The sequence below is a fragment of the Scyliorhinus canicula genome, chromosome 10 (assembly GCF_902713615.1).
Source record: "Scyliorhinus canicula chromosome 10, sScyCan1.1, whole genome shotgun sequence".
Lineage (NCBI taxonomy): Eukaryota > Metazoa > Chordata > Chondrichthyes > Carcharhiniformes > Scyliorhinidae > Scyliorhinus > Scyliorhinus canicula.
Genome location: NC_052155.1, coordinates 82548531 through 82575671, shown reverse-complemented (window position 1 = coordinate 82575671; position 27141 = coordinate 82548531). Strand labels below are relative to the sequence as shown.

The window sequence follows — 27141 nt, the reverse complement described above, 5'->3', positions numbered from 1 at the left end:
CCTTGGTGTTGTATGAGGGGATGATTTGTGACTTTATTGTATCCTACCAAAGAACTGGGCAAAATCTATTTTGTCATATATTGCAATAACAAAGTTGTTCTTTCTTTCCTGGAGCTTTTAAACATAACGGCAGGTTTTGCAACAGGAAAGGCACGCCTTATAATGTGACAGATAAAAAGTATGTTGGTGCTAATTAAATAAAACTTAATTATTGTAGCAAACACAAAACTCGTTATAATCTTAATGCGGAGACGGTTGGCTGGATTCTCCGTTGTTGAGACTAAAGGCGGGATTCTCCGACCCCCCACCGGGTCGGAGAATCCCTGGGGGGGGGGGGGGGGGGGGTGGCCTGGCATGCGATCGGGGCCCACCAATTTGCGGGTTGGCTTGTTCCGTGGGGGAATTCCTTTCTGTAGGGCTCCGCCATGGCCGGCGCGGAGAAGAGAGCCCTGCGCATGCGCCAAAATACGCTGGCCTGTCTGTGCATGCGCGAGATCACACCGGCCCTTCGGTGCATGCACAAACTCACACCGTCCCTTCGGCGCCGACTCGAGCGGCGGCAACCCCTCCGATGCCGGAGTGGTTGGCGCCGGTTCTCACGACAGCATGGGGACTTAGTGCCAGAAGGGACTAAGTGTTGATGCCGGGACAGGATTCATGGAGTTCTACGACAGCAAAACTGGTGCCGCCCCTGGACCGATTCAACAACTGTTAAGGGGCTAGCACCAGTGTCACGTAGAACGCAATCGATTCCTGTGAGAAACGATTCTTCGGGGCAGGACTTTTCGGATTCGCGATCTTCATTCAGGAGGCTGAAAAACTGCAGCCGCATATACACGCTTCCCTCCACACACACACCATCCCAGTCAATAAGACAGCAGCGAGGAGGCAAGACAGCACCCTCCTGGACACGATTTAGGAGAGGCGGGTTACCATGTGATGTGTTGGCGAGTGTAGACTTGAGAGATGAACAGACACTTCCAACACTGATGAAGGTTCAACTCAATTTTATTAACTGTTTCTAACTAACTAACACGTGATGGCTGTGGGTCTAAATGATGCTAACTTAAACTAGAGATCTAAGCCTTGTCCGAACCAGTTGATTCTCTCAGCACGTGTTGTAAGTCTGTGCTGGGCTGGATGAGTTCCTGTTACACTCAGAGGCAGCACCCAGAATGAACGGGAACCGTGGTGCCCTCTGCCTTTATAGTGTGTGTATTCTAACTGGTGATTGGCTGCGGTGTTTGTACATGTTGATTGGTCCCTGTGTGTGTCCATCAGCACGTGTCTGCACCATGATATACTGGTGTATATTATGACATCCCTCCTTTTATAAAAAAATGTTGATATAGGCATGTGATAATAAATAGTGTGGGTGTGTGGAGAATGTACCTAGCTACGTGTGAGGTGCAAATACATATGTACAAAACTACATACAGGGAACAAGACTATTTACAGAGGAAGATGCCTGGTGCAGATGACTACCATGAACTGGAATATCCAACAAATCTATTTACAAATCACTGGATAACGAATGCAACAATAAAGGATATAGGAAAAAAACACTTCAGAGAGTCCACATGTGTGCAGAGTTAATAAGTTCAGTCTCTGAGGTGGGCGCCGAACTCTGGTTGACCGCCTCAAAGGTGGGGCAATGGCTGCCGCCTCAGGAGCTGGGAGGGCTGCAGCACTGTCAGGGGCAGGCAGAGTGACCGGAAGCGCCACACAGTCCACGGCGGGATCAGTAGAAGAGCTGGTCGGAGGATCCCATAACAACCCTGGAACCAGGCGAAGAGCACACCTGTTGCGGCGCCAAATGGATCCATCCGGTAAGCGGACCAGGAAGGAACGGGGGGGCAACCTGCCTTAGAACAACAGCAGGCGCAGACCAGCCACCATCCGGGAGGTGGATGGGAACCTTGTCGCGTGGATGGATGTCGGGATGGTCAGCAGCCCGTGAGTCGTAGGAAGGTTTCTGCTGCAGTTGAGACATGTGCACGCGGTGGAGCACGGGGACATAATCGAGGTTGGGAGCGAGAATTGATGGCACCGTCGTTCTGAGGGTGCGGTTCATTAGCAGCTGAGCAGGCGACAGGCCAGTGGAGAGCGGGGCGGAGCGATAGGCCAGCAGAGCAAGATGGAAATCTGAGCCGGCATCGGCGGCCTTACTGAGCAGCCGCTTAACGATGTGGACCCCCTTTTCCGCCTTCCCATTGGATTGGGGGTATAGGGGACTGGACGTAACATGCTCGAAGTTGCAGTGTCGGGCGAAGCTGGCCCATTCCTGGCTCGCGAAACAGGGGCCATTGTCTGACATGACCGTCAGCGGAATACCATGTCGGGCAAATGTCTCCTTACAAGCCCTGATCACAGCCGAGGATGTGAGATCATGCAGCCTGATGACCTCCGGGTAACTGGAGAAGTAGTCGATGATGATGACGTAGTCCCTGCCCAATGCATGGAACAAGTCGATGCCCACTTTGGTCCAAGGCGATGTGACGAGCTCATGGGGCATCAGGGTCTCCCGTGGTTGGGTTGGGCTGAAAACGCTGGCAGGTAGAGCAGTTGATCACCACATTGGCGATGTCATCATTGATGCCCGGCCAGTAGACGGCTTCTCTGGCCTTGCGGCAGCACTTCTCGATTCCTAAATGGCCTTCATGGAGTTGCTCCAACACTAGCTGGCACATGCTTTGTGGGACGACGATGCGATCCAATTTCAGGACCACCCCGTCGACAACCGCCAGGTCATCGTGGACATTGTAAAATTGCGGGCATTGGCCCTTGAGCCACCCATCTGACATCAGGCACATCACCCGCTGCAGAAGTGGATCAGCCGCTGTCTCGCGGCGAATTTGCATCAGTCGTGCATCCGTAGCTGGCAAATGGGAGGCTGCAAACTGAACGTGAGCAGCTATTTGGCAAATGAAGCCGTCATGATCACACGGAGTTGTGATCGACCATGAGAGGGCATCGGCAACGGCAAGGTCCTTGCCAGGGGTATAGATCAATTGAAAGTCGTACCTGCGCAGCTTGAGTAGGAAACGCTGGAGGCAAGGCGTCATGTCATTCAAGTCCTTTTTGATAATATTTATATTCAACCGTGAACTGCAGAAGTCCATAGATGTAGCCATAGAACTTCACGACTCCAGTGAGAAGGCCGAGACACTCTTTCTCAATTTGCACATAGCGCTGCTCTGTGGGAGTCATCGCCCGCGACGCATACGCAATGGGGGCCCATGATGAGGCCTCGTCTCGTTGCAGGAGCATGGCACCAATCCCCGACTGACTGGCATCAGTAGAGATTTTGGTCTCTTTGGTCGGGTCGAAAAAGGCCAACACTGGGGCCGTGGAAAGCTTGGCCTTCAGCTCCTGCCATTCACGCTCGTGAGCGGGGAGCCATCGGAAATCTGTGGTTTTGCGAATCAGGTCTCTGAGGGCCGTGGTGTGTGAGGCAAGATTCGGGATGAACTTCCCGAGGAAATTCACCATACCCAGGAACCGGAGGACCGCTTTCTTGTCCTCGGGCGTCTTCATGGACGTAATTGCTGCAATCTTGTCCTCGTCCGGATGCACCCGCTGATGGGAGATGTCATCCCCCAGAAACTTGATACTTGACTGGCTGAAGGAGCATTTGGCCCTATTGAGGCAGAGGTCGTGTTCGTGGATGCGCCTGAAAACACGCTGAAGGCGGGCAATGTGTTCCTGCGGGGTGGTTGACCAGATAATAATGTCATCGACATATACCCGGACAGCGTCGATCGTCTCCATCATCTGCTCCATGATCCAGTGGAAACTTCGGATGCAGAGATGATGCCGAATGGCATCCGGTTGGAGCAGAACCTGCCAAAGGGTGTGTTGAATGTACACAGCTTCCTGCTTGACTCATCTAGTTGGATCTGCCAGAAACCCTTCGAGGCATCCAGTTTTGAGAATAGTTTGGCGTGGGCCATCTCGGACGTGAGCTCCTCACGTTTTGGAATCGGGTAGTGCTCCCGCATGATATTCTGATTCAGATCTTTAGGATCAATACAGATCCGCAGCTCGCCGGACAGCTTCTTGACTCAGACCATGGAGCTTACCCAGTCTGTGGGTTCCGTGACCCTAGAAATGACTCCTTGGTCCTGGAGGCCCTGGAGCTGTTGCTTGAGGCGGTCCCTGAGGGGCGCTGGAACTCTACGAGGTGCGTGAACGACAGGCGTTGGGCTTGAGTAAGATTTTATACATGTACGGGAGCGTGCCCATGCCTTCGAAAACATCATAGTATTGCCGGATGATGGAGTCGAGTTGCGCCCTGAAGTCTGTCAGAGGATGCAGACACATCGCTTGAAGAGAGACAGTGTACTCTCTGCACTAAGTGGAGCAGCTTGTATGCCTGCGCACCAAGCAAGGAGGCTTTTGATGCAGGAACAATCTCGAATGGGAGAATGACTGTGTGAGCACGATGTGTCACCTCAAGACGGCTGGAGCCACTGGCGGCGATGGCATTGCCATTGTAGTCTAGCAATTTACACGCAGATGGCAAAACAGCAGGCTGTACGCAGAGCTTGCGAAAATCAGATGACGCAATGAGATTGGCAGAAACGCCAGTGTCCAGGCGGAACCTGACAGGGGACTGGTTGACCGTAAGGGTGGCACACCACTCATCATCCTGGCTGCTGCTGTGGACGTGGACGGGTTCAGTGCCACGGTTGGGGGACATCCTGTTCGTAGTAACGATGCCGATTTGGAACGGGACTTGTGGGTCATTGCAGGCACAGTCGGAATCAAGGTCGAGAGTAGGTTCATTGATGGCAGGCTGGATAGCCCTGACGTCTCTGTGGGGCTGGGTGGACCTTCGAAAAACAGCAGGCAGGGAAGATCTGCACATTGCAGTGTAGTGGCCTCGTTTGCCACACTGCAGGCAGCGTCGGGACTTCGCGGGACATTGCCGCTTTAAGTGGGCGGAGCCACAGTTGCCGCACGTCGGAGCGTCGGGACGTTCGTCGCGCCACCGGGCATGCGCGGTCCCTGGCTTCGAGGTACAGCTGGAAGTGCTGTTTGAAAAGTTTCCAGTTCGAGCCCAGATCCCCTGCAATGCGGAGAGGCGGCGCCGGACGAACGGAGTCCATTCTGTAGGATGGCGCGAGACTGGTGGAAGGCAGATCACTGAAAGGTAGGTCTCAGAAGTGCTAGCATCCCTCAACTCCTGGTACTATGAAGTGTTGGCTAGTGTAGACTTGAGAGATGAACAGACACTTCCAACACTGATGATGGTTCAACTCAATTTTATTAACTACTTCTAACTAACTAACACACGATGACTGTGGGTCTAAATGATGCTAACTTAAACTAGAGACCTAAGCCTTGTCCGAACCAGTTGATTCTCTCAGCACGTGTTGTAAGTCTGTGCTGGGCTGGATGAGTTCCTGTTACACTCAGAGGCAGCACCCAGAATGAGCAGGAACCGTGGTGCCCTCTGCCTTTATAGTGTGTGTATTCTAACTGGTGATTGGCTGCGGTGTTTGTACATGTTGATTGGTCCCTGTGTGTGTCCATCAGTGTGTGTCTGCACCATGATATACTGGTGTGTATTATGACACCCTGCACCCGGCCCGGGAAGCAGGCTGCCAGCCGTCGCCATTTGCCATGCATGGGCGCAGGTGGCAGAGGTGGTGGGTGCGAACAGCAACACCGTCCAGACCAGCCAGCACTGCTGGAAAAAACTGCACAACTTCCTCAGGGAAGCCAGGGTGAGTAGACAGCAAAAGCACCTGGGCACTAACCCCGTCCCACACACCGGTAACCCTATCCCCTCACCCCCAACCCAGAGGGCGGCCAAACCCCTATCCTGCACCCAGAAAGAGATGGCGCAGTCGCTGGCTGATGTGGCACAGACCCAGAAGCTGGTGGCACAGTCGCAAAGTGATGTGGCGCAGTCCCTGACGGAGGTGATCCACTCCCTGTGCTGCATGGCTGCGAACATGCAGACGCTGGCCAATGGGGCATTAGGCCTCCAGGACTGGCAGTGCCAGATGCCGGGGAAGCCTCATGATATAGCTCTGCTCGTATCCCTGTCCCATGGAGTAGCCCGGGCATCATAGGGCACCCAGAGGGAGGGGGAGGAGATGGCGCCCCTGCCAGTGACTCCCGCAGCGGAGGTGCCGAGACACCACAGCACCTTTGATTCCCTGCCTCCTGTCCCTGGTGCACCTGGTGGGCAGTGGGCGGAACAAAGTGGCACCATGGCACCTGAGCAGCAGCCGGGCCCATCCTGGGCCAGTCACCCCAGAAGACACCTGCCAAGGGGGGCCCAGGTCGCAGGGTCGCAGGCCACCTCCACTGCTGATGTACCATCTGGGTACATTAGCATTAGGGCCTGTGAGGTCTCAAAGTTAGACACTAGTTAAGTTGGCACGAGTGCAGCGCACAGTTTAGTGAAAGGGGCTATGGCACAAATCTGCAAATATGTTGACACATTGAACACCTATGCACAATCTTATAACCTGCCTCGGTGTTCTATCGGAAGGGTGTGGGCTGGTCTGGGTTGGCAGAGGGAGGGTGGAGGGAATGGGTGGATATTGGGCTGGGATTGGCTCAGGAACTGCAGTACAGCCAGCGCTCACCTCTCCGGTGCTCCACTCCACCCCCCCCCCCCCCCCTCACTATCAAACCTCCGCCTCCCCAGGGATCCAATGGGACCATGTGACGGATGATCAGCTTGCATACAGGGATCACCCAGGTGGACAGTGGAAAGCGCTACAGTGGATTGGATTGGATTGGATTTGTTTATTGTCGCGTGTACCGAGGTACAATGAAAAGTATTTTTCTGCGAGCAGCTCAACAGATCATTAAGTACATGTGAAGAAAAGGGAATAAAAGAAAATACATAATAGGGCAACACAAGGTACACAATGTAACTACATAAACACCGGCATCGGATGAAGCATACAGGGGTGTAGTGATAATGAGGTCAGTCCATAAGAGAGTCATTTAGGAGTCTGGTGACGGCGGGAAGAAGCTGTTTTTGAGTCTGTTCGTGCGTGTTCTCAGACTTCTGTATCTCTTGCCTGAAGTTGGAAGAGTGAGTAAGCTGGGTGAGAGGGATCTTTGATTATGCTGCCTGCTTTCCCCAGGCAGCGGGAGTTGTAAAGTCAATGAATGGGAGGCAGGTTCGTGTGATGGACTGGGCGGTATTCACAACTCTCTGAAGTTCCTAGCGGTTCTGGGCCGAGTAGTTGCCATACCAGGCTGTGATGCAGCCCGATAGGATGCTTTCTATGGTGCATCTGTAAAAGTTGGTAAGGGTTAATGTGGACATGCTGAATTTCCTTAGTTTCCTGAGGAAGTGTAGGCGCTGTTGTGCTTTCTTGGTGGTAGCGTCGATGTGGATGGACCAGGACAGATTTTTGGAGAAGTGCATCCCTCGGCCCTGTTGATGCTGACAGGGGTGTGCGCAGTACTTTGCTTCTTTAGTTTTTCTGGCATTGAGGGAGAGATTGTTGTCGCTGCACCACTCCACTCAGTTCTCTATCTCCCTTGGGGAGCCAAGTCCTAGGTTTTGGAGCTTTGATATGAGCTTGGCTTGGATTATGGTGTTGAAGGCGGAGTTGTAGTCAATAAATAGGAGTCTGATGTAGAGTCCTTGTTGTCGAGATGCTCTAAGGATGAGTGTCGGGCCAGGGAAATGGCGTCTGCTGTGGACCGGTTGTGACGGTATGCGAATTGCAGTAGATCAAGGCGTTCTGGGAGCATGGAGGTGATGCGCTTCATGATCAACCTCTCGAAGCACTTCATTCCGACTGAAGTCAGGGCCACCGGACGGTAGTTATCGAGGCACATTGCCTGGTTGATCTTTGGCACCGGTATGACGGTGGTCTTCTTGAAGCAGGTGGGGACCTCGGAGTGGAGTAGGGACAGGTTAAAGATGTCCGCAAACACCTCTGCCAGCTGGTCCGCGCAGGCTCTGAGTGCAAGACCAGGGATCCCGCCCGGGCCCGTCGCCTTCCGAGGGTTCACTTTTAGCAAAGGCCGATCTGACTTCGGAAGCTGTGATGGTGGGTATGGGTGAGTTATGGGCTGTTGGGGCACTCGACAGCGAATTGTTGGTTTCCTGCTCGAACCGAGCATAGAATGCATTGAGTTAATCGGGGAAGGGTGCCCTGCTGCCGGAGATACTGCTCGGCTTCACTTTGTAGCCCGTTATGTTGTTTAGGCCTTGCCACAACCGCCGAGAGTCTGTCTGTGACTCTAGCTTGGTTTGATATTCGCTCTTGGCATCTCGGATGGCTTTGCGGAAGTCGTACCTGGATTTCTTGTATAGGACAGGGTCGTCTGCCTTGAATGCCTCAGATCTGTCCTTCAGTTGGGAGTCAATCTCGCGGTTGAGCCATGGTTTCCAGTTGGGGAACGTATGTACTGCTTTCTTTGGCACGCAGTCATCCACACATTTGCTGATGAAGTCTGTGACGGTGGTGGCATACTCATTTAAGTTGGTTGCTGAGTTCTTAAATAAGGACCAGTCCACTGTCTCTAAGCAGTCACGTAAGAGCTCTTCTGTTTCCTCGGACCAGCACTGCATGACCTTCGCTGGATTCTGCCGCTTGAGTTTCTGCTTGTATGCTGGGAGAAGGAGCGCCGTCATATGGTTTGATTTCCCAAAGTGCGGTCGGGGGATGGAACGGTAGGCACCCTTGATTTTTGAGTAGCAGTGGTCAAGAGTGTTGTCGCCCCTGGTGGGACAGGAGATGTGCTGGTGGGATTTTGGCAGTACACTCTTGAGGTTGGCCTTGTTGAAGTCTCCGGCCACGATGAACAAGGCCTCCGGGTGTTCTGTTTCGTAGTTGTTTATAACTGTGTACAGTTCGTCCAGCGCCTTCCTCACTTCTGCCTGGGGTGTGATGTAGACCGCTGCGATAATGGCTGAAGTGAACTCACGTGGAAGATAGTATGGGTGGCACTTCACGGTCTAGGTCCGGGGAGCAGTAGGTCGCCAGGGTCGCCAGATCCAAGCACCAGGAGGAGTTGATGAGGAGGCAAACCCCTCCACCCTTTGCTTTGCCTGATAACACAGTGCGGTCCGCCCGGTGAATTGAGAAGCCTTCAGGTTGTATGGCACAGTCCGGTGAGGTGGGGGTGAGCCATGCCTCTGTGAAACAGAGCACACAGCAGTCTCTTACTTCCCAAGTCTTGCATTAGGTTCATCCAGCTTGTTTTCAATCGCTTGGTGGTTTGCCAGGAGTATGCTGGGGAGAGGGGTCTTGAAACCGTGTTGCTTCAGTCTAACCTGCAGACGGCCGCGTAGGCGGCAGTCAGACATTGTCAAATGCTGCGGAGCACCAGACCTTATTGCAGAGTGGGTTGACATCATCCTTCAACCATGGACCAGACCCACTGTTGCTGCCAACCCAGGGCCCACACCCAGTAATGATGCAGGTTTTTATCACGGAGGGGTTTGCAGGCGAGGGGTTGGGGGAGGGAAAGTGAGGGGAAGTGGGATGCTGTGTCCATGTCACTGGCCAGTCCACCCCTCTTAGTTGTAGAATCTGGAGGCAACCAGATCGTCACGTGCACTTTGGCCCTGGCGCACACACTGTACAGCCTCCATTCCTTTCTGGCCTCATGTTCTGCCCATCCTCTCCCTGCCCTGTATCCTCCTCGGAGGATGAGGACTGGCATTAATCTACCTCCTCCAGCACATCGCCCCTCTGCTACGTGATATTATGAAAATTTAAAAAATGAAAATCGCTTATTGTCACAAGTAGGTTTCAAATGAAGTTACTGTGAAAAGCCCCTAGTGCCACATTCCGGCACCTGTTCGGGGAGGCTGGTACGGGGAGGCTGGTATGGAGGATGCTGCAGGCCATCACGATACAGACGGCCCTCCCAGCGCTATACTGGAAGGCCCATCCAGAGTGGTCCTTGCACCTGAAACACATCTTCAGGAGGCCGAAGCAACACTTGATCACACCCCTGGTCGTGGCATAGGTGTCGTAGCAGGTCTCTGTGGGCTCCATATAGGCATCATTAGCCATGTCCGCAGCGGATAACCTCTGTCGCCCAAGAGCCAACCCCCCATCCGGGGACGGGGAAGGATGCTTGAAGAGGCCAGGAACCGATGAATATGCCAGGATGAAGGCGTTGTGCACACTGCTCGGGTATCGGGCGGGGATGTGCATGATTCGCAGCTGATGGTCACATATTAGTTGCTCTTTTTCGAATGGAACCCCTTTTAGTTTGTGTAGAGCGGCCTGCCATCTGCAGGTGCTCGTAGAAGGACATGCATCCCGTCGATCACCCCTTGATCTGGGGCATCTCGACGATGGTGGCGAAATCTGCTGCCCGGGCATCCTGGTGGACTCGGTCTACATTGAAATGGGTGTATTGTGGCGACTGGGCATACAAGGCCTCTGTGACGGTGGGGACAGGCATAATACGGCCAGGCACTCTGCAGAACCAGGGGCCAAGTGGGTGGTCAGTGGGGTGCGCAGGCCGTGCAAATGTCCATGCCTGGACTCCGGCCCAGTCCCACAGGGGGTCACCTCAGTCCCAGGCTCATCCCACATCACTATCCCTCCCCCCCTCTCGGCATTTTGCAATTTCAGCGTCTGCCGATGGAGAATCCTGCCCAGGGTTTGTTGGGGGAAATGGAAGAATGTGGAAAAGTATTAAGCATTGGGAAATGCCAAAAGATCAACTTTGTCTCCAGTAATTTGCTGCATGTTCTTTAGGAGTTAGGTCGTGGATCAGCCGTAATCTCATCGAATGGCAGAATAGGATTGATGGGCTAAAAACCTTTGTTCCTATGAGGGGCGATGGGATTAATTTAGGTACAAACTGTAAACTGGAACTGGGATCGCAGGGGAGGATTAACTGGTGCCGATTCATTGCATTGCAGGCAGAACAGTGAATTCCTGCTGCTGGTTGACATTATCACTGAAGTCAACCAGCACTGCACATATCCGCACAGAGCCCAGTACTCTGATTGTCCAGTGTCACTTAAAGTAGATTTTAAAGGGGAGCATAATTATGGCTGGAATAGGAGTTGAGAGCCCTCATGCACCAAAGATTTTAGATACTGCACTGAAGGATTGGTTGAATATTTGGAAAGGATATGAGATGTCTGTAATTTACATTGGGTCAGGAGGCCCTCTAGACATGTGCTCGTGAGGCAGTGAGAACAAGTAGCAATGGAGGTCAATACAGGACTGTTGCTCCTGCAACCTGGATGCTGTGTTCAATGATCTGACATAAATCGTCAAGGTAAGTTCATGGAGCAGCGCGGTAGCATTGTGGATAGCGCAATCGCTTCACAGCTCCAGGGTCCCAGGTTCGATTCCCGACTTGGGTCACTGTCTGTGTGGAGTCTGCACATCCTCCCCGTGTGTGCGTGGGTTTCCTCCGGGTACTCCGGTTTCCTCCCACAGTCCAAAGATGTGCAGGTTAGATGGATTGGCCATGCGAAATTGCCCTTAGTGTCCAAAATTGCCCTTAGTGTTGGGTGGGGTTACTGGGTTATGGGGATAGGGTGGAGGTGTTGACCGCGGTTAGGGTGCTCTTTCCAAGAGCCGGTGCAGACTCGATGGGCCGAGTGGCCTCCTTCTGCACTGTAAATTCTATGAAATTTCAAATGTCCCATCCAAACAACTGCACCACCAGTGAATCCACCAGAAATCTCGATCAAGTCTCTACAATTCTTTGTCCTCATGCGGTCGCACCAATGCAAGCCTAACACTCACAGTTCGCACACATAGCTGATCAACCATAACGATCTAAATGTATTGCATAACAGTTACTGACAACTTACCTCTTTCTTGCAGGTGAAGGTGTTGCACAACAGGAAGTAGCAACAATGACCTAGGGGAAGGCAAGTGCATCTGTCCATGGAGGATACAGAGTTGGCCATCATGGGCAGGGGCATCAAAGGCCATGCTGCCAAGTGTATAAGTGGACACTGCTTACTTGATCCTTTCCATCAAAACAACCCAATCCTTTTTTCATTTCAAATACCCAAGAACTATAACTTGCCCAGTGTTATGGACAGGAGGGGGTTTAGTTTAAAGAGTCCTGATATTTCCTGGCATCCCCCATCCATAAACCAAAAGACTCTTTGATTTGAGTCCCCACTCGTTCTAAGCAGTGGTGGGTTTCCCAACCCTTCGGTTTTGTCGTGATCCAGTTTTCCATTAATAGCGCCACAGCATGAAGTCAGAGAGTTAATGCCACAGTGGGAGTACTGTGTGTGAATTTGGTCACCACATTAGAGGAAGTATGTGATTGCACTGGAGGGGGTGCAGAGGTAATTCACCAGGATGTTGTCAGGGATGGAATAGGAGTTTAAGTCATGAAGAAAGGTTGGATAGGCTTGGGTTGTTTTCGCTGGAGCAGAGAAGACTGAGAGGTGACCTGATCGAGGTGTACAGGTTTATGAGGGGAATGGACAAGGTGGATACGAGCAGTTGTTCCCCTTAGTTGAAGGGTCAGTTACAAGGAAACACAATTTCAAGGTGAGGGGTGGGAAGTTTAGGGGGGATTTGAGGAAAAACATTTTTACCCAGAGAGTGGTTGATATACTTTCAATTCACCAAGAGGCAGAGAGAGCGAGTGAACATTAGGTTTTATTAATCATGAACTTGCCTAGCCAGAGTCGGTTGTACAGATGAATGCCGCCCACAGGCGGCTGGTCTACATATGGCCCTGGTGACGGCGGAGCCAGAGGTGGAGCCCACTGGGGTTACAGTACAGTACCTGGAAGCAGCTCGTATCATCACTTCCAGGTTATAAGTTACAGTATCATACATGCATTAGGTGAATACATTCACCACAGTGGTGATGGTCTGGAATGCACTGCCTGGGAGGATGGTAGAAGCGGGATGCCTCACATCCTTTAAAAAGTACCTGGATGAGCATTTGCCATGTCATAACATTCAAGGCTGTGGGCGAAGTGCTGGCACGTGGGCGAAGCTAGGCAGGTCAGGTGTCTTTTGTGCGTCAGTGTAGACTCGATGGGCCGAAGGGCCTCTTCTGCACTGTATTATTCTGTAATTCTGTGGTTAGTTTATTTGCATACAGTCAAACATGAGAGGAGGGTAACAATGTTGCCCCATTTTCACTATTATAGTTAAGAGGAATAGAGAATTGAAAGATTTACAGCACAGAGAACACAGAGGAAAGAAATACTGTTTCAAACATGTCCAAAGTCCAGAATCAAAGTGCAATGGTGTATTCCTTCATAGAAGTTGGTAGCTGAACTGATGCTGGATAATTCATTGTCTTCCACAATGATATAGGCACGAGGTGTGAATCAGCCTTGTAGGCAATGGTACAACAGCTCTAGTAGAAGGGGCCAAGCATTCAAACCTATACAGAGCCTCTGTCCTGCGTTGCTGCTTGGCAGATGGGAAAACAACACTCTGAGGTTTGAAGTATGGCAAGACAATATAATTGGTTCTCCCAGCTAGACACACATAACTTCCATCTCTTCACACCACCTTTGACAAAGGACGCGTATTCTTCGTCTGTGTCTCCGAAGTTGGTGAATGTTCCAGCCATTGAGAATTGATGGAAGGGTTGCAGGGCTCTTTGTCTTAGCAAACTAGTGGACTCCAGTAAGGAATCTGGGTTCTGAAATACAGATGGCCTTTGTACATGGTCTCTGAAGCCCACCGGAAGGTTGTTAGGGTCTCTTCAGAGGTAACAAGGTGTCAATTTCTGATACTGCAAAATAGCTCGTTATGTTCAGAGTTGCAGACAGACATAGTTTTAGTCATTTCAAAAGGACATTGTCCAGTTTTTAAAATATTAGAAATTGGCGATGTGGATATATATTTTATAAAAATAGAGGACGAGGTCTTAGCTCCATTACACCAGTCAGTGGAAGAAGATAAAGAAATATGTGAAGATGAGTATCGACACATTCATTCAACCTTAGAGTCTTAAAGTCTTAGAGATGAGATGCTGAAGCTTCCACAGTACCTAACATAACACAAGTACGTTTACTGTATAAAATTAGTTTTGCAATTAGTTTATTTTGTTTTCCTTATTGTGTAATAGTTGCTAATGATGAGCAACACTTGCATCAAGATGTAGAGGTACATGGGAATATCATGCTCAATATTAATCCTAGCTCAGGTATGATTAAGTTAGTTGATTGTTGTTGAGGTTTATGAGCTGCCAAAGTGAGGATGGAAGACTGTTAAACTGAGATCAGTAGGCTGTCACTGAAATGGTATTGATGATTGTACCAGCTCTCGCTTCTCCTCTTGACCATTATCAACTAGCTAAGCAGAACGTATCTGCTGAGACTGGATGCTATCTCTTTGACAATGCAGAGCTGGACCCGTGATCATGAGCCAAAATATAAACAGATAAAGCTGGACATAGTCTACAAGTCAGGCAGCATCTGTGGAGAGATAACGAGAGTTAGCATCTCAGGTCTGTTACCGTGGTGGCTCATGAAGCACTCCGGAGGCTTCCTGTAGGAACAAAGGGTTTATTAAAGAAAGGCAAAGGCTAGTATATGTACAGGTATAGAACACAAGAGGATGCATCTTATCTCTTCAGCTCCGGGGTCTGCATTCGACAGGACCCCTGCTCCCAGGCCCCACGCTAGCCCGCTATAATCCGGGTTCGCGCATTCCCACGCAATTGGCCCTGAGCCAGTCACGTTGGCTGCCAGGCCCGCCCCCCCCTCCCCCTCCCCCTTAAAGGGGCTGCGCTACCACAGTGGTCCTTTGATCTGAACTCCCTGATTAGACATGAGGAAGGAAATATAAAGCAATTAAGGTGAATGAGGTAGAAGAGAAAAAAGGAAATCCTTCAAGAGAAAGCAGAACTTTAACTAGGTTGGCATTTCTGGATGAGAAGTGGCCGAAAATTATACATTCATTCGAATGGGAAATATTGCAGCTTCTGGAATACTGAAACAAAAATAAAAATTGCTGGAAATACCCAACCGATCAGGCTGTATCTATGGAGAAAAACACAGAATTAAGGTTTCAGATCTGTGACCTTTTATCAGAGCTGGTAATCATGAGCTTCGACAACCGAGCAGTGGTTTCCAGTTCCTCACATCCTGCTGTGCAAGGTTGGGGTCAGACACATAATGCAACTGTACGAGTGTAAATTATAAATTTGTGTAAATGGACTTGGAGATGAAAAGTAAATCACCCTGCCCTGGATATTGTAACTTCTGGGATTCAGTATTAAATTTACATGAAATTGTCTGTGTGGTGACAGACCCATTAAAATCTCTATTCAGACACCAAGCGGGTCGCAGATCTCTGGGTGAGAATCCCTGTTTAAAAGAATAGGATACAGGAAAAGCATGCTTTGACCTCATTTTTGCCAACCTGCCTGCTACAGATGCATCTGTCCATGAAGTATCAGTGGAGATGAAGTCCGTCTTCACATCGAGGACACTCTCCGCCATTGTGTGAGGCACGACCACCAGGCTAAATGGGATGGATCTAGAAACTCAACACTGGCAACCATGCGACCTTGTGGGCCATCAACAACAGCAGAATCATAATCAACCACAGTCTGTAACCTCATGGCCGAACATACCCATTATCATAAAGAAAGGGAATTATCCCTGGTTCAATGAAGAGTGCAGATAGATATAAGAACATAAGAACTAGAAGCAGGAGTAGGCCATCTGGCCCCTCGAGCCTGCTCCGCTATTCAATTAGATCATGGCTGATCTTTTGTGGACTCAGCTCCACTTTCCGGCCCGAACACCATAACCCTTAATCCCTTTATTCTTCAAAAAACTATCTATCTTTACCTTAAAAACATGTAATGAAGGAGCCTCAACTGCTTCACTGGGCAAGGAATTCCATAGATTCACAACCCTTTGGGTGAAGAAGTTCCTCCTAAACTCAGTCCTAAATCTACTTCCCCTTATTTTGAGGCTATGTCCCCTAGTTCTGCTGTCACCCGCCAGTGGAAACAACCTGCCCGCATCTATCCTTTCTATTCCCTTCATAATTTTAAATGTTTCTATAAGATCCCCCCTCATCCTTCTAAATTCCAATGAGTACAGTCCCAGTCTACTCAACCTCTCATAATCCAACCCCTTCAGCTCTGGGATTAACCTAGTGAATCTCCTCATGCACACCCTCCAGCGCCAGTACGTCCTTTCTCAAGTAAGGAGACCAAAACTGAACACAATACTCCAGGTGTGGCCGCACTAACACCTTATACAATTGCAACATAACCTCCCTAGTCTTAAACTCCATCCCTCTAGCAATGAAGGACAAAATTCCATTTGCCTTCTTAATCACCTGTTGCACTTGTAAACCAACCTTCTGTGACTCATGCACTAGCACACCCAAGTCTCTCTGAACAGCGGCATGCTTTAATATTTTATCGTTTAAATAATAATCCCGTTTGCTGTTATTCCTACCAAAATGGATAACCTCACATTTGTCAACATTGTATTCCATCTGCCATGAGCAATCTGCCATATGTCAGGAGCAATACCAGATATATGTCAAAATGTGATGTTAACCTGGTGAAGCTACAATACAGGACTACCTGGACCCGTAAATGAGTATAAGCAACAACTGATAGAGCTAAATGATTACACAACCAATTCATCAGATCTAACCTCTGCAGTCCTGCCATATCCAGTCATAAACAGTGGTGGACACTTAATTCACTGGAGGAGGACGCTCCACAAATATCCCCGTCCTCAATGACGGAGGAGGCTAACACATCAGTGCAAAGGCTGAAGAATTTGCAAGAATCTTAAGCTAGAAATGCCAAGTGGATGATCCATCTTGGCCTCCCGTGGAGGTCCCCTACATCACAGATGCCTGTCTTCAGCTAATTCGATTCAGTCCAGGGAGGAAGCTTCAGATGCTAGGTAAGTCTGTGCCTCCGGAAACCACACTCAGCAAACAAAAATAGGGACAATTTCTGGCTTGGAATCTTGAATATGTTCCCCGGCATGAACAATAATCCACACTCCACGGCAGTGTACTAAAGATGGCCCTAATATACTGGGAACTACTCAAGTGTGTTGTGAGGGAACCCAAATTTTTAAACTTAAGTTGTATGTTTTTGGGCAGACCCGACCTCAAAACAGGAACTGAACTGGAAACAAAACTGAAAAAGTAGAAAGGTCAACATCGAAATGAAATTGGAATTCCCAGTTTTTAAGGAAATCAAAAACAAGCTGAGGTTGGGAAATTAAAACTAAACCTTTTGAAACATATGAAAGGACACAACTCCATCCAAGCTAGGCAGTAACAGTAGAATACGCTGGAGCAGAACAGAGAAATTGAAGAACAGAAGAAGGTTAGATCCCGAGGCTGAGAATAAGCAAAGTGAATAGGTTGCTCCATCTGTTACTGCAACTTGAAGATAATAGTGGTGGATCTTCCAGACTGAGTTGGGCAGGTTCTGCGTACATGTGCCATTAATGGTGAAGACTATGTCCGTGAAACTTGGGTTGGTTTCGAGTTACTGTTGCTGGGGATCAGACTAGTTTCCAGTAGGATTGGTGTAGAAATTCATGAGGAAAACAGTGTTGGAAGGATTTTGTGACTGAGTGGGATCATTCCAATCTGAGTGTGTTACTGAACCAATTTGTAAAACTTATCTTCGTTGAATCTGCGATTTATTGACAATTGATAGTTCATATCTAGCCACAATTTGTCTTTTAATTAATGTTTAGCTACTGCTAATTCTGGATGCTAGAATTTAGGATAGATTATACTTCGTGTTAGCTTTGTTGACGTTTATACAGTAAACATTCTTCTGTTTTAAATCGTGAAATCTTGTGGCTTCATTCCTTTAGTGAATAACTAGGATTTTGTATTTCTTCTATGCAAAAAAAAAACTACGGCCCTGTACTGAGATAGTAACAAAACCAACAATGCTCTCTCCAGGATACCAGATACATTCGACTGAAACACCAGTAGCAACTTCTGAATGGCTCATCTCTCTGTACCCATCATCTGATAGAGGTGCTGTCAACATCACCTGCAGTTATGCAACAACTTTGCGTGCCAGTATCTCAAGAGATCAAATCTAACTTTCTCCACATGACATTCTGGGGCACATTTCGAATAGCGAGAAGTTATTCATCCGAAGTGATGGGCTATTTTTAATCGCCGGGCCTTATCAATGGATTGTGCTGATTGGTCAGGTTTTTCTCTGGAATGTTCCTTCCTCTGTGAGACTGTTTTCAGTTTTAGTTTTGTTTTGAACTCAGAGCTGAAGGAAATTCTTTAGAGTTTCTCTCTCCCTGAAAGGGCAAACCTCCCTGAAACAACCGGTTGGAGACTCTGCTTTCTCCTCAGTAAAGGCTGCAGGACATTCCAGTGAGCCTGGAAACCAAATATCAGTAAAAGCCAGGCTGAGAACTGGGTTTGAGGGGAGACAAGGACATTCAGACAAGCCACCAGCTGGAAGCAGGGTCAGTAGTGGGTTTTTAAAAACCCTTTTAAAATTTTGCGTGTGTTTTCATCTCAGAAAGGCTGTTGGCCATTCTGGTGGAGTTGGAAACAAATACGAAATAAGAATTACACAAGCCTGAGGCTGTTCATTTGGAGTGAATGCCCAGGTTAATAAAAGTTAAAGCAACATCCCAGAGGGAATCCTACAGTGGATTTTGACTGAATACTACTGCCAGAAGATCCTCATTCACGATCCAATGGGTGCTTCCAATCATTCCGCATGCTGGGAAGACTTCAACATCCGAAGCCAGACACTCATCTCCCATTTCATATTAATTCACTTATTATTTTTATACCTTCCCCCCCCCCCCCCCCCCCCCCCCCCCCACCATGTGTGTGTGCCTTGTGTATGTTTAGGTGAAGGATGGGACAGTAAAAGGGGGGAGTAACAAATTAGGGAGTAACCACATGCTGTGGTGAGGACTGTCAACAGGCAGTGCAGTTGAAGGTGAGTAATGTACCTTCCAAGAAGTTGCAATGACCCGACAAGCAGTGGAAGCACTCTCTGAGAAAAGAAGTGCTTGAACTGCAGCCTTTCATCAGGCCATAGTTGGAGCTCTTAGTGTAACTGATTAATGTATGTCATATCTCTATTGTTGTTATAAATAAACAGTTGTGTTAAACTTACAAATCTGGTGCCTGTAAGTCATTGGAGTAGTCAAGGGCCAATGATCTCAGAAACATGATATGAATTATTGGCTGATTCACTTTTGTGGGACTCTGGGGTCTGTGGGGCTGGGATCGACCACGCACGAGCCCAGGGTGTCATAACAGCTGGTAGGAAGGGGGTGGCTGGGGGTCTAGAGAAATGAATTAATCTGCTGGGGCTACCTCTGGGCTCCCCCTAACCTTGAGGTGGTCCACATGTTTGGGTACGGCCCATTCTCTGGTCTTGACTGTATAGGAGATTGGCCCCGATTTCTCGACTATGATCACTGGTATCCACTGGGCGCCGACCCCAAAATTCCGGACGTAGACTACATGCCCAGCAATAGCTACCCTTCTCATAATGCTCCACTGAGAAGGATGACTTGTTCCAGGAGGCTGCATAAGTCGGCAGCGACCTGATGTGAAAACCGGAGTTTCCTGAGACACTGATGCTCAGATCTAAAGAGAGAGGTGACCATTCCTCTGCCTGTTTACTGTGTGAGGCCTTCCCTACTTCCAGCTGGATCTTGTTGTCTATATCCTCCTTCCTGTCTAAGGGTGAAGAGAAAGTAATTGTTTCTCCTCTTGTCCTTCATCAGAGATTCAAGGTGCAGTTACATAAGCTGCTCCCATGCTGTGGTGAGGACTGTCAACAGGCAGTGCAGTTGAAGGTGAGTGATGTACCTTCCAAGAAGTTGCAATGACCCGACAAGCAGTGGAAGCACTCTCTGAGAAAAGAAGTGCTTGAACTGCAGCCTTTCATCAGGCCATAGTTGGAGCTCTTAGTGTAACTGATTAATGCTTTCCCAGCTTGTCAGTTTCACTGAAGAAACATTTGCAGCAATGCACTTATTGCAGTGACTTTGGAAATTGTTGATAACTTGGAAAATAGGTGCCTTGGCTGTGGAATTAAGAGTTTAAAATGTTCTTAAATGACTTTTTAAGTATCTTAATTGGTTTCCTGGTTAATCCTTGCTCTCCTTCAATCCTGAGAACCCTGGAAGACAATGCGATGATATTGGGATTAATTCTCCCACTAGACTAGGCACCTGCACAGGAACTGAAAATTTCTTGGGCAGGTTGTGCGCAAATTAGCCCCTTTTAAGATAAGTGGCCATGCAAAAAAGAGCCATGCATTTAAACAAATGCTTACACACTCAATAAACAATTAAAGGGTAAGTTGGATAGGATCTTGACATGATGCCTTTTTAAGGGATTTAATTCTCTACACACATGCAAACGTGCTTTCCCTTGCCTGAGAAAAATTGCCCCAAAATGTTAAAGTCACAATCAAAGTACTATACAGATGTAACAGCCAGTGTCTGGGCTAATATTATAATATATTTGCACTTGGTTGCTGTGTGTTAGCCTTGATGGTATTCCAATAATTATGGCAATTATCATAATTCAACAATGTCCCCGTAGCCATAATTAATATTAATCATTGGTTTAATAGAATAAATTAAATCCACTAATACATCAACTAAAATATTTTCTTGTGGGTGAATCCTGACCTGCTGAACATTAGAAGACCAAAGACATAAGCTCTCCTTCAAACTCAGTACCCTTAACACCAATTTAAGACTCCTTCTGGCCACTGTCTGAAGTTGAACCAATTTACAGTCTTGGTGTCGCATGATATCTTGAATTGTGACTAAAATTGTATCCAATTCAAACTAAAAGTATTGCAAGGTGAGGCCTGTTTTATGAAACCTGATCTTGGCCTATACTCTGAGTATTACAGGAAATAGATAACATTCCAGCTTTAAAGTAGCGCTGGCAAAATAATATTAGGTTTATTGTGGCACTTTGGCAGAGGACAACTGCCAAGTAGCAGTTATACTGATTGCTAAATAGTAAAATATAATAAAGGAACAGCTGAGTAGCATTTGGATATATGTGTAATGAACAAATGCTTTAATTTCCTTCTGCAGTATTTATCACCTTCTGAACATATTGGTCAGATTTCAAAATCGAAGAACATTTGCAAATAACTCCAAAGCTAATTAAATATACTTGCATTGTTGATGCATTTAGTTTCCTGTATCAATTTTAACCTTGTCCATAAATGGGTAACACTTTGAGTGAATTTCAAGCCGCAATCGTGCCTGGCATGGGGGGGTCAGAGAATGGGGCGTTGGGCCAGCCGCCCGCGCGCAGTCGACGTGGCGCTGGTCGAGGCCCATTGAAATCGCCCATTGCGGCGATTCTCTGCGGTCTACCAGTTGAGTTCCTGCTGGCGTGGTTCTCGTATAGTTCCACCCGGCAGGAGCTCGGCGTCACAGCTGCAGTGACCGTCCTGGTAGAGGGCGGAGCGATCAGTCTCCGGGAGGGGGCCTCCATGACGGCCAGCCCCGCGATCGGGAGCACATGATCTGGGGGGGGCCTACCTTCTTCTGCGCGGCCCGCTGTGTGGGTCCACCATGTCACGCAGAGCTGGCACTGCAGGCCGCATGCACGGAGCCGAGGCCGGAACTGCAGGGCCCAGTATTGGCAGCAGGAGCTGTGTGGCGCATGCTAGGGCCCTGAAAGCCCCCTTAAAAGCGGAGAATCACCCTGGACATTTTAGGCGGGCATGAGGACATAGCCCCATTAATAGCCCCATTATTGGAGAATCCAGGCCCATATCTCCAAATTTTCAGACATCAAGTTGGGTGGGAGGGTGAGCCATGAGGAGGATGCAGAGATCCTTCCATGGAATTTGAACAAGTTGAGTGAGTGGGCAAGTGAATGGCAGATGCAATAAAATTTGGATTAATGCAAGGTCATCTTTGCTACTTTGGGAGCAAAAGCCGGAATCATGGAATTTACAGTGCAGAAAGAGGCCATTTAGCCCTTCGGGTCTGCACCGGCCCTTGGAAAGAGCGCCCTCCCTCCACACCTCCACCCTGTGCCCGTAACCCAGTAACCCCACCTAACCTTTTTTGAACACTAAGGACAATTTAGCATGACCAATCTACCTAACCTGCACATCTTTGGACTGTGAGAAGAAACCGGAGCACCTGGAGGAAACCCACGCAGGCACGGGGAAAACGTGCAGAATCCGAACAGACAGTGACCCAAGCCGGGAATCGAACCTGGGTCTCTGGAGCTGTGAAGCAACTGTGCTAACCACTGTGCTACCATGTAGAAGGCAGACTATTATCTGAATGGCCATAAATTAGGAGAGGGGAATGTGCAACGAGACCTCGGTGTCCGCGTACACCAGTCACTGAAGGTAAGCATGCAGGTGCAGCAGGTGCGATAGAAGGCTAATGGTATGGTGGCCATCATAGCGAGAGGATTCATGTAAAGGGTAGGGATGCCTTTCTGGAATTATACAGGGCCTTGGTGAGGTCACATCTGGAAAATTGTGTGCAGTTTTGGTCTACTTATCTGAGGAAGGATGCTCTAGCTGTCGAGGGAGTGCAGCGAAGGTTTACCAGACTGATTCCTGGGATGGCGGGACTGACGTACATGGAGTTATTGAATCAGTTAGGATTATATTTGCTGGAGTTTGGAAGAATGTGGGGGATCTCATAGAAACCTATAAAATTCTAACGGGACTGGACAGGATAGATGCAGGAAGGATGTTCCCATTGTGGATGTGTCCAGAACCAGGGGCATAGTCTGAGGATACAGGGCAGACCATTTAGGACAGAGATGAGGAATATTTCTTCACCAGAGAGTGATGAGCCTGTGGAATTCATTACCACAGGAACTGGGTGAGTCCAAAACATTGTATGGTTTCAAGAAGCAGTTAGATATAGCACTTAGGGTGAAGGGGATCAAAGGATATGAGTGAAAGCAGGATTAGGCTATTGAGCTGGATGATCAGCCATGATCATGATGAATGCCGGAGCAGGCTTGGAGGGCCGGTTGGCCTCCTCCTGCTCCTATTTTTGCCATGTTTCTAATTAAATTTCACTTGTTAATATTTCACATTACATTGTTCCACAAATTACCTTAAATCTTTGACTCCTCTACTGAGGTAAATAAATTACTCCAATTTAATCTACCTAGGCCACTCATAATTTTATACACCTCAACTATGTCACCCCATAGCCTTCTCTGTTACAAGGAAACCAAACAACACCTATCCAATCTTTCCCCACAGCTAAAACTTTCCAGTTCTGGCAACAGCTTCATAAATTTCCTCTGCATCATCTCCTGCAAAATCACATCACCAGAACTTCACACTGTTCTTAAGCTGTAGTCTAACTAATTGTATACAGTTCCAGCATAATCTCCCTGCTCTTATATTTTACGGGTGTGATTCAGTGACTCCGACACGCCCAACGAGTCGCCCAACGGGCGCAACAAACGGATTGCACGAGAGCCCCAAAAACGAGTGCCAAGTGCCGGGCCAATCGCAAGTCACCCAACTCACCCCGCCTGCCTCAAACCGGATGTCACCCTCACTGGGCGAGATCCTGATCAGCATATTTAAATTAGCCTAATGACTCATTTAAATACCTGGACACCAGATTCACCCAGTGACTGTGACTCAACGGCCACACCTGTGAGATGTTGCCAGGGCACCGTTTAGTACTGACACACACAAACATGGACCGGGCGTAATGGCACCTTGGGGTGAAGACCCCCATGTGGTTGGTGACAGGGCAGTGTGGTACCCTGGCACTCCCCAAGACACTTGGGCACTTTGGCACTGCCAGTAGTCAGGCCCAAGGGGGCCTTGCTGATAGGAGGTGGGCGAGGGGCTTTCCCTCTTTATTAGGAAAACATTTACCCAGGTCTCCTTATTTGCAAGAGTTTACTCCTTTGATGAATTTCAGCACCTTCAGTAGGGTCTGTTGAAAGGAACAGAGCTCTAAGATCTGGTAGGTGTCATCTGCAGAATTATACAGAATCTTGGCTTCTATTCATCTCTACCTGTGTATTAGCCAGCAAACAATATCATGAAACTCTCATGTCATTCCTTCTGGCTGAAAATTGCATGAAAATTCTATCGGCTACAGATAAAAATCTACCAAATAGTTTTGCCCCTTGTGCATTTCAAAATGCCTAGATGGCTCTCCTCCTGATCCTGCAAATTTACTAGTTGAGTTTCACAGCAAATACAATTCCAACAGCTGCCAGGGTCAAGTTCCTCTGGATTTTCAGGGCTCCATTTTAACATTGGTCTCAACAGATGTGATTTACCGACTAACCAGCGAGATTTTCTGGTACCGCTGTTGTCAGCGGGATTTCCCGTTGCCATTTTCCTCTTGGCAATGGCATCTTCCGATTAGGCAGGTCACAGCCTTCTGGACTTAACATTGAGTTCAACAACTTCAGACTGTGCACTCTGTCCTCCACCTTCACCCCATTTTTATTTCTATCAATTTATTTTCATTTCTTTCATTGATTCCCATTGGGCTAACTGTTCCCTGTTCCCAGCTGCTCTTTGACGCACTGCTCATCTTTGTTCTGCCATTCACACATTCTAATCTCTTTATGTGCCACTATCAGCACCCTGCTCAACCTTCATCACCTCCAATGGCATTCCTTGTGTCTCTCTGTCCACAGCATCTATGTCAATCACTTGCCCCCTATCCTAGCCCACCGCTCCACGCCCCCCGCCACAATATAACTCTGACCCTATTTCCAGTTCTCTCCAGCTTTAACAAAGAGTCATCCAGACTTGAAATGTTAGTTCCATTTCCTCTCCCAAGATGCTGTCAGACCTGCTGCAATTGTCCAGCATTTTCTGTTTTTGTTTCAGATTCCAGCATCTGCAGCAACTTGCTTTTATCTTCCCATTGACTGCACCCCTCATCGCTGGGAAACCCATGGACCTTCGGCGGGACCCTAATATCCCGCCGGTGTGAACAGCCGGTAAATTCTGTCCAACATATTTCCAGTTTAATCAGTTCACATTTTATAAAAGTCAATGGATAGGCAGGTTCTGCAGCGCATTTCCCATTGGCCAGAGTGGCACCTTGAACGTTCATCAATTATGCAGAGCTCTCCAAATCGCATGGCAGGTCTAGAACAGATTCATCTGACCTGACATTACCTTATGGGGTCAAAGGTCCAGGCACCATATTTAAATGTCACTCAAGCACATGAATTTCACTCTCTCCACCCCAGCTGTCTTTTAGGAGAGCTGTACAGATATCTGCACAGCAAGAAAAACACGTTGTCCTGAGGTTTAGCCTCAAACCTCTCAAGGCATACCTACGGGAGGTGTTCTACCTGAAGCCTGATTCCAGGAAGCACATCAGCCTTACCTCTGTAGCCTAGCGGATATTAGCAAGCTAGGTCAGCGCGGCTGACAGCCGACCACACAATGTCATCCAGTGCAGGAGGAGGATGAATAATCTCATTCCCTCCACCAGGGTAAGTCAACCTTCAGCTCACTCAAATCTCACGCTCTCACCCTGGCATCATCCAGTCTAAGGGTTACACTCTTCGGAATCGCTCACTATATTGGTGGGGGACGCACATCGGCATTGTCTGCCTCATGGGGCTGGTTTAGCACAGGGCTAAATCGCTGGCTTTTAAAGCAGACCAAGGCAGGCCAGCAGCACGGTACAATTCCTGTACCAGCCTCCCCGAACAGGCGCCGGAATGTGTCGACTAGGGGCTTTTCACAGTAACTTCATTTGAAGCCTACTTGTGACAATAAGCGATTTTCATTTCATTTCATGGATACTTTCACCACCACTGTCTTATCTATCGTGCTGCACACACTCCATCCTCGGCCCTTTTTAGGGAGGGCTCAGCACACACGGAAGGAATACATATTTCCCAATTTTTGCTCCATCCCTTCTCATCACATTTAATCATTTGCCTTCATGCCGTCCAAGCTTGCCCACAACAGAAGGGGAGATCCCAGACTGAGGAGGGATGGTCAAATCACAGAGCTCTCCAAATTTGAGGAGAAAGCCGCTGGACTTGCCAATGAGATCAGCAATTGCTCCTGTGGGTAAAAAGATTGACTTCTCCCAGCTTCCTAGAATGATGATACCTGCCTGAGTTCAAGTGTGAATCTCACATAAAGATGAGCCTTCCAGCAGAGGCTATCTGTCATATCCTGGTCACATTTGTGTATAGGGTCCCCAGTGGATCCTTGAGTTTATCACCTCATGACATTCACAGCGAGTGACATGCAATCTTGTATTCTGTCTGCTTATAAACTAAACCTCTCTTCTCTCTCTTGCAGGCACCATCAGGTCCAAATGGGGTCAACGTAAGCCTAGCCCCCAGCCCACCTCAGAAGAGGATGTTGAGGAGCCAATAAAAGAAAACTGTCACTGTATTCAGCCTCCACCAGCACAGAGACACCCACCTTGGTGGCTCATAGCTTTAGATTAGGTTCAGGGTAACTTTCTGGAGAAAATCTTGCTGACATGTCTCCACAGGAATCGCAGCAGTAACAACCCAGATCGCTGACACTCGGAGGGCTGCGGGAGATTAGGCACTCACGGAGTCTGAGTCCAATAATGAGTCTCTATGAGTGGCCACTTACACAATGCTGCAGTTGCAAAGACAGGCAATGGAACATCATGCAGTGATGTGAGAGTCACTCAACAGACTAGAATGAAGAATGAAGGAGTCTGCCCGCATTCTATCTGATTATATGATTCCGACATGATGGAAAAGGTGGTGACGGTTATATATTACTCTTTGAACCAGCCGTGTTGATGAAATAACCAATAACCTTCTTTGAAAGATTAACTAATTTAATGAGTAATATAAATAATATTATGTGAGTCCTTTGTACTTAATACTCAACTATTAAAAGAAATAAAATACAATCAAGATAACTAACTATACAATGTAATAATGAAATTACTTATAACTTCTCTCTCTCCAGCTAATATAAGTCTTGTCTGTTCACTCTCCTGAAGTACACTCTCTCAGAAAGAGCGGGAAAGTCGTACTTATACCATCTGATAGTGAGACATCTAGTGTTGAAATTACTATACTTCATTTACGTACATTGATTATGTATATTCATATACAGAGATCACTACAGTGATGGCCTTGGAGACCTTGGTCCAGGAGATGTTTTCCAGATTTGCACAGGGAACTGTACTCCATAACTGTCGGCATTGATGGGATC

General features: G+C 48.3%; 1 protein-coding gene across 3 annotated transcripts in view; it reads left to right on the top strand.

The window, feature by feature from the left end:
• The window catches only part of lrrc6 (leucine rich repeat containing 6), a 159634-nt gene extending 132783 nt beyond the window's left edge, over positions 1 to 26851 (top strand). For 2 of the 3 annotated variants that reach the window (XR_005462052.1, XM_038809249.1), the window contains one exon: positions 26239 to 26851. Coding sequence is in view for 2 of the 3 variants with exons in the window: in XM_038809249.1 (XP_038665177.1) it covers positions 26239 to 26269 (31 nt within the window). In the remaining variant the exon portion in view is untranslated. Of the gene's footprint in view, positions 1 to 19690; positions 19763 to 26238 lie in introns of all 3 variants that reach the window. The other variant, XM_038809248.1, reaches the window with a different exon arrangement.
• The last annotated feature ends 290 nt before the right edge of the window (positions 26852 to 27141 follow it).